At 49.8% G+C, this 11466-nt stretch overlaps 1 protein-coding gene across 1 annotated transcript in view; it reads left to right on the top strand.

Annotated features, from left to right (window-relative positions):
- Window positions 1-9087, top strand: part of LOC143764624 (tudor domain-containing protein 1-like) — a 51055-nt gene extending 41968 nt beyond the window's left edge. The window contains exons 4-6 of the mRNA XM_077250404.1: window positions 4133-4348; window positions 4449-4489; window positions 8645-9087. Coding sequence (XP_077106519.1) covers window positions 4133-4348; window positions 4449-4489; window positions 8645-8701 — 314 coding nt within the window. The 3' untranslated portion in view covers window positions 8702-9087. The remainder of the gene's footprint in view (window positions 1-4132; window positions 4349-4448; window positions 4490-8644) is intronic.
- The last annotated feature ends 2379 nt before the right edge of the window (window positions 9088-11466 follow it).

Raw genomic sequence — 11466 nt, forward strand, 5'->3', positions numbered from 1 at the left:
AAATGGCGCTCCTTCCCTTCCGAGCCTTACCATGTGCCCAAATAGTGGTTTACCCCCACATGTGAGGTATCAGTGTACTCAGGAGAAATTGTCCAACAAATTTTAGGATCCATTTTATCCTGTTGCCCATGTGAAAATGAAAAAATTGAGGCTAAAATAATTTTTTTGTGAAAAAAAAGTACTGTTTCATTTTTACGGATCAATTTGTGAAGCACCTGGGGGTTTAAAGTGCTCACTATGCTTCTAGATAAGTTCCTTGGGGGGTCTAGTTTCCAAAATGAGGTCACTTGTGGGGGAGCTCCAATGTTTAGGCACACGGGGGCTCTCCAAACGCGACATGGTGTCCGCTAAAGATTGGAGCCAATTTTTCATTCAAAAAGTCAAATGGCGCTCCTTTCCTTCCAAGCCCTGCCATGCGCCCAAACAGTGGTTTACCCCCACATATGAGGTATCAGCGTACTCAGGACAAATTGGACAACATCGTTCGTGGTCCAGTTTTTCCTTTTACCCTTGGGAAAATAAAAAAATTGTTGCTAAAAGATCATTTTTGTGACTAAAAAGTTAAATGTTCATTTTTTCCTTCCATGTTGCTTCTGCTGCTGTGAAACACCTGAAGGGTTAATAAACTTCTTGAATGTGGTTTTGAGCACCTTGAGGGGTGCAGTTTTTAGAATGGTGTCACTTTGGGGTATTTTCAGCCATATAGAACCCTCAAACTGACTTCAAATGTGAGGTGGTCCCTAAAAAAAATGGTTTTGTAAATTTTGTTGTAAAAATGAGAAATCACTGGTCAAATTTTAACCCTTATAACTTCCTAGCAAAAAAAAAATTTGTTTCCAAAATTGTGCTGATGTAAAGTAGACATGTGGGAAATGTTATTTATTAACTATTTTGTGTCACATAACTCTCTGGTTTAACAGAATAAAAATTCAAAATGTGAAAATTGCAAAATTTTCAAAATTTTCGCCAAATTTCCGTTTTTTTCACAAATAAACTCAGAAATTATCGACCTAAATTTACCACTAACATGAAGCCCAATATGTCACGAAAAAACAATCTCAGAATCGCTAGGATCCGTTGAAGCGTTCCTGAGTTATTACCTCATAAAGGGACACTGGTCAGAATTGCAAAAAACGGCAAAGTCATTAAGGCCAAAATAGGCTGGGTCATGAAGGGGTTAAGAGTCATGTGTCAACTCATGACACCGGAGTGGCAATTTCAGCTCACAAGAGCTTCCAGCTACAGAGAATACATAACTGTTAACTGGACAAAAAAGCAAAACAGATTTAGGACTAAAGAGTCCAACTTAGCTGATCAGCAGACTAGAAGCAGGAACATGCAACCAAAAGGCTCTGGTTACATTGATGGCCGGCAAGGCAATGACTGGAGAACAAGATTAAATAGGATACTCCCCACTACTGATGGGAACAGGTGAACTGAGACCGCAAAGCACACACAAGTCACCAGTACCACCAGCTACCACCAGGAGGAGCCCAAAAGCAGATTCACAACACCTAGGGTTGGTGCTTCTTCCTTGGGACAAGGTCCTGGCTCTTCAACAGGGGGTCTGGAAGCTTCTTCAGCCGCCCCCCTGTTCCATCCATTTCGGCATGTGAATTCTCGGGAAGATGGTGGCCGCAATGGAGGCGATTCCATTTGCGCAACTACACCTCCGTCCCCTCCAGCACGCTCGGCTGGACGCATAGAACGGGAGTCCGTTTTCCCTCGACCGACTGTGTCCACTCTCTCCTCGGGTCAAGCAGACACTCCAATGGTGGATGCTCCTATCCTCTCTTCTCCAAGGGAGGTCCTTCCTCCCAGTCCATTGGCTGGTAGTCACTACCGATGCCAGCCTCCTAGGCTGGGGAGCGGTCTTTCGCCATCACATGGTGCAGGGAACCTGGACTCATCACGAGTCTCACCTTCCAATCAATATCCTGGAGATACGTGCGATTCGGCTGTCCCTAAAGCGGTTCCATCATCTCCTAGCAGGCCGCCCCATCCGAATCCAGTCGGACAATGCCACGGCTGTGGCTTATATAAATCAGGGGGGCACCTGCAGCAGAGCTGCAATGCGCGAGGTAGATCACATCCTTCGTTGGGCCAAAAACAACCATTCGGTCATATCGGGCGTTCGCATTCCAGGAGTGGAGAGTTGGGCCGCGGATTTCCTCAGCCAGCAAGGTCTTGCCTCAGGAGAGTGGTCTCTCCATCAGGACATATTCCAACAAATCTGCCTTTGTTGGGATACTCCGGACGTAGACTTGATGGCTTCCTGGTTCAATGCCAAGGTACCTCAGTTTGTGGCCCAGTCCCGGGACCCCAGAGCAATCGGGGCGGACGCGCTAGTCCTTCTTGGAGTCAGTTTCGCCTTCCTTACCTGTTTCCCCCCCTGCCCCTGCTTCCCAGAGTCATCAGGAAGATCAGGGCAGAGGGTGTCCGGGTAATTCTCATCGCCCCGGATTGGCCTCGCCGGGCATGGTATGCAGAGCTGGTACAACTCATCGCAGACGTTCCTTGGCGCCTACCAGATCGTCCAGATCTACTTTCTCAGGGCCCGATCTACCACCAGAACTCAAGGGCCCTGTGTTTGATGGCTTGGCCATTGAATCCTGGGTTCTGACTCAAGCAGGTTTTTCCCGTGAGGTAGTTTCCACCTTGATCAATGCCTGAAAGCCGGTGTCATCGCGCATCTACCATCGGACCTGGAGGATCTTCTTTGATTGGTGCAGAAGCAGAGGTTGCCCTCTGATTGTTTTCAACATCCCTACCATTCTGGATTTCCTCCAATCCGGTCTGGACTCGGGGCTTTCACCGAGTTCCCTTAAAGGGCAGGTCTCGGCCTTGCAGTCCTTTTTCAACTAAAAATTGCTTCCAAACCTCAGGTCAGAACGTTCTTTCAGGGAGTCTCTCTACAAAGCGCCTCTAGAGGCTTGGGACCTTAATCTGGTCCTAGGTGACCTGCAGGAATCTCCCTTCGAGCCGTTGCAGGACATCGCTCTACCTCTCCTCATGGAAGGTGGCCTTTCTCGTCGCCATTACCTCGATCAGACGAGTCTCAGAGTTGGCTGCTCTTTCCTGTCGGACGCCGTTCCTTACGTTCCACTGGGCCAAGGTGGTCCTCAGACCGTCCCCTACTTTCCTCCCAAATGTGGTGTCTTCCTTCCACCTCAACGAGGATATCGTACTTGCGTCATTTTGTCCTGCTCCAACGCACCGCGTGGAGAAGCCTCTTCACTCCCTGGATCTTGCCAGAGCTCTCAGGAAGTACGTGTCTAGAACGGCACATTTTCGAAAGACGGATGCTCTGTTCGTGCTCCCGGCGGGACACCGGAAGGGACTGGCCGCTTCTAAGTCGACAATCGTCAGATGGATTCGGTCGAATATTCAAGAGGCTTACCGCGTCAGAGGCAAGCCTATCCCTGTGGATCTCAGGGCACACTCCACTCGGTCGGTGGGTGCTTCCTGGGCCATTCGGGATCAAGCGTCTGCAGAGCAGGTTTGCAAAGTTGCGACCTGGTCTAGCCTGCACACCTTTTCAAAGCATTACAATGTCCATACTCAGGCATCTTCAGATGCAAGCCTTGGTAGGTGTATTCTGCAGGCAGCGGTAGCGCACCTGTAGACAGCAGGTGCCATAAGTTTACACTGTTGGGTTGTTATTTCCCGCCCAGGGACTGCTTTTGGACGTCCCACAGTCCTGTGCCCCCCAATGTGGCGATGGAGAAATAGGGATTTTTGTGTACTCACCGTAAAATCTTTTTCTCCGAGCCACTCATTGGGGGACACAGCACCCACCCCTATTTTGGCTTGTTGCCTATGATGAGTGTTTTTAGTCTCTGACATGTTGTTCCTTCTGTTAAATCTGGTTAATCTCCTACTGCTTCGCTATTAACTGGTATTATCCGGTGCCAGTGGGCGGTGTATACTGCAGAGGAGGAGCTAACCCTTTTTGTATTTACTTAGTGTCAGCAGCATACTCCCACGGTCCTGTGTCCCCCAATGAGTGGCTCGGAGAAAAGGATTTTACAGTGAGTACACAAAAATCCCTATTTTTACCACTAGGGTTAATTCTTCTTTCATGCCCATGTTAGTGGAGAGCTTATGTAACCCTCTCACATCCTCCCCATAGATGTGCTGCCGGTCACAGAGCCATGGTCGCCAGATGCTGCACACACCTTGAACTCTCTGATACTGGGAGCCGACGTCCTCATCACTGCCTCATCATTAAATTTTGGGATTTACAGTGTGTCTGTGGAAAAGCAGCAGGAGAGCGGTGTCCTGCACGTGGCCAAGAGGCTGGTGGCCGATGGGCTCGCCCGTAATGTCCCGGTCACCCGCTGTCCAGGTGAATATCCGCTCTGCCCCTTCTGTCCTGGAGGAAGATTTGTTTTTTTACCGGATGTTTTTGCAAATTATTTTCTCACTCCTTTGCCTTTAATTTACAGGAAAAAGCGTTGGCTGCTGCTGTGGTGATCTCCTGAAAAGAGTGAGTTACGTTTTGGCCATTTTTCAGGTGTAATATTCTGTATGTAAAATACAAGGAAGGTAGAAAACAAGGGAGGTTGGCGAGGAGTAAAGTCCAGTCATATTGAGAATACAACAGACATAATAAAAAATGACTGATTATATTTACTGTGAGGTTTAAAGTAGATGCAGATGAGTCCATGTTCTGACCCTAAAATTCCAGATAAATGCACCACTGTGACGTAATGCCAGTATTGAGACAGGAGCGCACACACGAGGCCGCCGCTTGCTGTCCTGGAAGTTATTACTTTCAAGAACTTTGGGGATGAAATAAAAATCCGAACTGTTCATAAAGCATGGTGCAATAATACACTGAAGGGTGGAACAAGAGTCGCTCAGTACAGATGGCGTTAATACGTGCCGTCTGCAAGGCGAGCATCAGGGGGGCGTTTGTTTTAATTGGGGAGAAGCCCACCTGTCTAGACCCTTATCTGTTGTGTCATCCCCGCCGCGCCGTGTTGGGACATGCTGGCACAGATCTGTCTGCTCCATGGCATGCTGATTATGGGATGGGCACAGAACAAGGCAGGATCCTCACCGGTAATCCCTTCGTTCGTATTGTCAGCAGCATGTGTCCTGTATACACCCCACGCTGCTGACAATCACTCCGAGAAACGCCGTTTGTTATAGTCCGTCCTATGCTGTACACGGCCGGCGGGTGTCTGTAACAAGTGACGAGACCTCTGAATGCTGCTGTCACGGTCAATATCTGACAACATAAATGTCGATGGGTTGTTGTGCCGTAGCCTCTGATCGCCGCCATCTTGGTACTCCTAGGGGCTTCATAGGACACCATCGTTTTCTTTAAGGTATTGCTGTGTATAGCGCAAGCAATCGCAAGTTCACTTCCCATCAGATGATAAAGTGAAAAGTAAAAAAATAAAATAATTTCCCCCTTTTCTGCTTTAACCAGTTCATGACTGGGCCATTGTCCCCTTCCTGACATTTTCAAAGTTTTATTGTAACCTCAAACTAGAAAATCTGGATAAACCACCAAGGTAACAAAAATCCAGGAAAAAGCATTCAAAAGAAACCTTGTACCCAAACTAAAGCACCTTAACCCCTAGAGGTAAAACAGGAGCCTCCACGGAAAGGGACCATTGTATGTATGTAATATTGAATTCTAATGTGGTTACTCAAACCCCCATATATTATAATCGAGAGCTCACCAATATCCCATGATGTTGGAACCCCCAATAGACAGATGTACACCAACTCTGTCGTACCGGAAATCATTTAGTTATAGGGTTACCTTACCTATAGGGTGAGCCTTCGTGGAGTGGGGGCGCCGTCTCCGCTGTACAGTAGGGTGCCAACCCCCACAGTCAGGTAGGCTGTTACTAAGAATAGGGAACAGACATAGAGAGGTACTCTGTGTGTATTATGCACTGTTTTGCACTTTAGGGTATTTTGTTATTCTCTCTGCTTCACACTATCTATTGATTGCCATAGACGCTATCAGGCAATCACTGTCTTTTCCAATTTTCCTGTCATGCAAGATTGGGGTTTGATTGCATCACATTAATCAGAGCGACCATATAGGAGCAAGAGGGTCAGCCGTCGTGGAGCGGGGGCGCCTTTCTCTTATTAATCCTAGGGTGCCAACCTCCGCTGCTTAGGCAGGTAAAATTTAGTGTACCAATAGTGTGAGGGACAGTTTTAGTCAAGCACGGTTGTCTGCATTGTGATGTGTGGTTAATGGTTTTTAAAAAAATACATAATAAAAAGTAGTTTTATCTATTATTCATTATCCGTTTGGGTACAAGGTTTCTTTTGAATGCTTTTTCCTAAAGTTTTATTGTACTAAAATATTTTTGGAAAGTTCAAATAATTGCTTCATTTTCATGATGCTTTGGGGTCAATTATGTCATTTTATATTCTATATATTGGAACAAAATATAAAGAAAAATGGTAAATGCATGTCTATTTTTCACTTTTTTATTTTTTCATGACTTCAAGGGATTGGTGCAAACATTTCAATTGTGTTCCCTTTCCATAGAAATTATATTTATATATTGAGATTTTTTTTTTCAACACAGGCTGACCTAGAAACGGCAATTCACGCTGGTACTTGTCTCTTATTGTATTACCGGTATTTTTTATTTATTTTTTTCTATTTGATTTTTTATTTCAGCCCCCTAGGACCCAGCCGCTCCTGATCACATGTTCACTGGGTCCTGTTTTTTTGGCACATTATAAAGTAAAATTAACGATTTTCAAAACTACAGCTCATCCTACAAAAAACAAGTCGTCATACAGCGCTGTGGATGGAAAAATAAGTTCTGACTTTTGGAAGGAGGGGAGGAAAAAACTAAATTCCAAAAATTAGCTTTTACCTTGTCCGGAGGTGGATAACCCCTTTCTGACCTCGGACGGGATAGTACGTCCGAGGTCGGATCCCCTGCTTTGATGCAGGGCTCTGGCGGTGAGCCCGCATCAAAGCCGCGACATGTCAGCTGTTTTGTACAACTGACACGTGCGCACAATAGCGGCGAGTGGAATCGCGATCCACCCGCCACTATTAACTAGTTAAATGCCGCTGTGAAACGCTGACAGCGGCATTTAACTAGTGCTTCCAGCCATCCGGCCTGAAATGCGCTCATCGCCGACCCCCGTCACGTGATTGGGGGTCAGCAATGCGTTGGCATGACAACTTGAGGTCTCCTTGAGACCTATATGGTTGTTGATGCTGGATTGCTGTGAGCGCCACCCTGTGGTCGGCGCTCATAGCAATGCTGTAATTCTACTGTACTACATAGGAGCGATCTGATGATCGCTCCTATGTAGCAGAGGCAATCCAGTTGTGCCAGCTTCTAGTCTCCCAAGGAGGCTATTGAAGCATGGCAAAAACAAAAAAAAATGTTTTAAAAAATGTGAAAAAAATAAATGTTTAAATCTCCCCCCTTTCGCCCCATTCAAAATAAAACAATACAAAAATCAAATATACTCATATTTGGTATCGCCGCGTTCAGAATCGCCCGATCTATCAATAAAAAAAGGAATTAACCTGATCGCTAAACAGCGTAGCGAAAAAAAAATTCGAAACACCAGAATTACGTTTTTTTGGTTGCCATGACATTGCATTAAAATACAATAACGGACGATCAAAAGAACGTATCTGCACCAAAATGGTATCACTAAAAACTTCAGCTAGGCACGCAAAAAATAAGCCCTCACCCGACCCGAAAAATGGAGAAGCTACGGGTATCGGAATATGGCGCAATTTTTTTATATTTTTTTTTACTTTTTTTTTAGCAAAGTTTGGTATTTTTTTTCACCACTTAGATAAAAAATAACCTAAACATGTTAGGTGTTTATGAACTCGTAATGACCTGGAGAATCATAATGGCAGCTCAGTTTTAGCATTTAGTGAACCTAGCAAAAAAGCCAAACAAAAAACAAGTGTGGGATTGCACTTTTTTTGCAATTTACCGAACTTGGAATTTTATTCCCGTTTTCTAGTACACGACATGGTAAAACCAATAATGTCGTTCAAAAGTACAACTCATCCCGCAAAAAATAAGCCCTCACATGGCCAAATTGACGGAAAAATAAAAAAGTTATGGCTCTGGGAAGAAGGGGAGCAAAAAACGAAAAAATGAGAATACCCCGGGTCATGAAGGGGTTAGGCTACGTTCACATTTGCGTTGTGCGCCGCAGCGTCGGCGCCGCAGCGCACAACGCAAACAAAAACGCAGCAAAACGCATGCACAACGCTGCGTTTTGCGCCGCATGCGTCGTTTTTTTCATTGAATTTGGACGCAGCAAAAATGCAACTTGCTGCGTCCTCTGCGCCCCGACGCGGGCGCCGCAGCGACGCATGCGGCGCAAAACGCAAGTGCGCCGCATGTCCATGCGTCCCCATGTTAAATATAGGGGCGCATGACGCATGCGGCGCCGCTGCGGCGCCCGACGCTGCGGCGGGGACCGCAAATGTGAACGTAGCCTTAAAGAGGCCGATGGTTGGGCAGGAGCTCAGATTCTGGTCCTGTAGATGGACGTTGCTGCTTCACTGAATGTTCAGCACTGTGTGCATTTCATTTCTGTATTTTTGGGACATTTTGCACTTGTGCAGACGATGACCGCTCCGCTGATACCTCATCTTGTCCTTTCACAGGTGGAGAAGCTGGAGGAGATCATTCTGCAACTTCCACCTACAGAAAAAATCCAATAAGACCCGGTGCTGTCGGCTCTGCGCGGAGCTGCGCTGCGGAGCGCCGGATTAAAGAAAAGCAGTTCTTGAATTTCAGAAAGTACCTTGGTTCCTACGATGCTGCAGTTTGTGATTCTTCTTCTTTTTTTTTTTTGCGAGTTTCCCCCCCCCCCAATACAAAATAAAGTCGAGTTATACCTAAAGGTAATTACTGTATAATGTATGGAAAGAGTCGTGTGCGCTTCTATAGGCTGAAAGGTCATTCTAGCATAGTCCTGTGCACACAGCTGATGGTCTCGTTACAGTGTGTCAGTGCTGAGATATCAGTCCTGTTCCCATTAATTATTGTTATTATACGAATTACTGTTCATTTACCTGCTATGTCTCCTGACTCCCCCATACACAGGAGTACTCGACTGAGCTACCAAGAGCTCCCTATAAGAGAGCCACCGCTGGACCCATTCTGTCATGTGCTGCTCCCATCCTGTGCCCCCATTCTGTTGTAATGTGCTGCACCCATTCTACCTGTTCCTGTTTCCATTCTGCCATATGTTGCTCCCATCTTTCTCTCTCCGGCTCTACTGCCCGAGTGCGGCTGTGCTGAGTGCGGGCGGCTGTGCTGAGTGCGGGCGGCTGTGCTGAGTACCGGCGGCTCTGCTGGGTGCCGGCGGCTCTGCTGGATGCGGGCAGCTGTGCGTCGCGGTGCTGAGTGTGGGTGGCTGTGCGTGGCTGTGCTGGGTGCGGGCGGCTGTGTGTGGCAGTGCTGGGTGCGGGCGGCTGTGCTGGGTGCAGGCGGCTGTGCGTGGCGGTGCTGGGTGTGGGCGGCTGTGCGTGGCGGTGCTGGGTGCGGGCAGCTGTGCGTGGCTGTGGGCGGCTGTGCGTGGCTGTGCTGGGTGCGGGCGGCTGTGCTGGGTGCGGGCGGCTGTGCTGGGTGCGGGCGGCTGTGCGTCGCGGTGCTGGGTGCGGGCGGCTGTGCATGGCTGTGGGCGGCTCTGCTGGGTGCGGCGGCTGTGCATGGCTGTCCTGGGTGCGGGCGGCTGTGCGTGGCTGTGCTGGGTGTGGCGGTGGTGCTGGGTGCGGGCGGCTGTGCGTGGCTGTGCTGGGTGCGGCGGCTGTGCGTGGCTGTCCTGGGTGCGGGCGGCTGTGCTGGGTGCGTGGCTGTGCTGGGTGTGGGCGGCTGTGCTAGGTGCGTGGCTGTGGGCGGCTGTGCTGGGTGCGGTGGCTGTGCGTGGCTGTCCTGGGTGCGGGTGGCTGTGCTGGGTGCGGCGGCTGTGGGCAGCTGTGCTGGGTGCGGCGGCTGTGCGTGGCTGTGCTGGGTGCAGGCGGCTGTGCTGGGTGCGGTGGCTGTGCTGGGTGTGGCGGCTGTGCGTGGCTGTGCTGGGTGCGGGCGGCTGTGCGTGGCGGTGCTGGGAGCGGGCGGCTGTGCATGGCGTTGCTGGGAGCGGGCGGCTGTGCTGGGTGCGGGCGGCTGTGCGTGGGTGCAGCGGCTGTGCGTTTCTGTGCTGGGTGCGGGCGGCTGTGCGTGGCGGTGCGGGCAGCTGTGCGTGGCAGTGGGCGGCTGTGCTGGGTGCGGCGGCTGTGCGTGGCTGTGCTGGGTGCGGCGGCTGTGCTGGGTGCGGCGGCTGTGCGTGGCTGTGCTGAGTGCGGCGGCTGTGCTGGGTGCGGTGGCTGTGCGTGGCTGTGCTGGGTGCGGGCGGCTGTGCGTGGCTTTGCTGGGTGCGTGGCTGTGGGCGGCTGTGCTGGGTGCATGGCTGTGGGCGGCTGTGCTGGGTGCGGTGGCTGTCCTGGGTGCAGGCGGCTGTGCGTGGCTGTGCTGGGTGCGGCGGCTGTGCTGGGTGCGGCGGCTGTGCGTGGCTGTGCTGGGTGCGGGCGGCTGTGCGTGGCTGTGCTGGGTGCGTGGCTGTGGGCGGCTGTGCTGGGTGCGTGGCTGTGGGCGCATGTGCTGGGTGCGGCAGCTGTGCGTGGTGCGGTGGCTGTGCTGGGTGCGGTGGCTGTGCTGGGTGCGGCGGCTGTCATGGTTCCCAATGGCAGGGGAACGTCAGGAACATATAAATAAACGGACGAGCTCTTGGGTGATGGAATCTCGAGCTGACCGTGAGCTAAATCTACCACACAACTAATAGTAGCCGGGGGGCGTGCCTACGTTTTATCCCTAGACGTCTCGCGCCAGCCGGAGGTCTACCTAACCCTGGTAGAGGAAAAAACAGACCTGGCTTACCTCTAGGGAAATTCCCCAAAAAGGAGATAGAAGCCCCCCACATATAATGACGGTGAGTTCAGAGGAAAAGACATACACAGTATGAAAGTAGATTCAGCAAAGAGAGGTCCACTTACTAGATAGCAGAAGGATACAAAAGGGAACTTCACGGTCAGCTGAAAACCCTCTAAAATACCATCCTGAAATTGCCTTAACTCATGTGTCAACTCATGACACCGGAGTGGCAATCTCAGCCCACAAGAGCTTCCAGCTACAGAGAATACATAACTGTAAACTGGACAAAGATGCAAAACAGATTTAGGACTAAAGAGTCCAACTTAGCTGATCAGCAGACTAGAAGCAGGAACATGCAACCGAAAGGCTCTGGTTACATTGCTGGCCGGCAAGGCAATGACTGGAGAGCAAAATTAAATAGGATACTCCCCACTACTGATGGGAACAGGTGAACTGAGACCGCAAAGCACACACAAGTCACCAGTACCACCAGCTACCACCAGGAGGAGCCCAAAAGCAGATTCACAACAGTACCCCCCCCTTAAGGAGGGGGCACCGAACCCTCACAAGAACC

This window comes from Ranitomeya variabilis, chromosome 1, assembly GCF_051348905.1.
Source record: "Ranitomeya variabilis isolate aRanVar5 chromosome 1, aRanVar5.hap1, whole genome shotgun sequence".
Taxonomy (NCBI): domain Eukaryota; kingdom Metazoa; phylum Chordata; class Amphibia; order Anura; family Dendrobatidae; genus Ranitomeya; species Ranitomeya variabilis.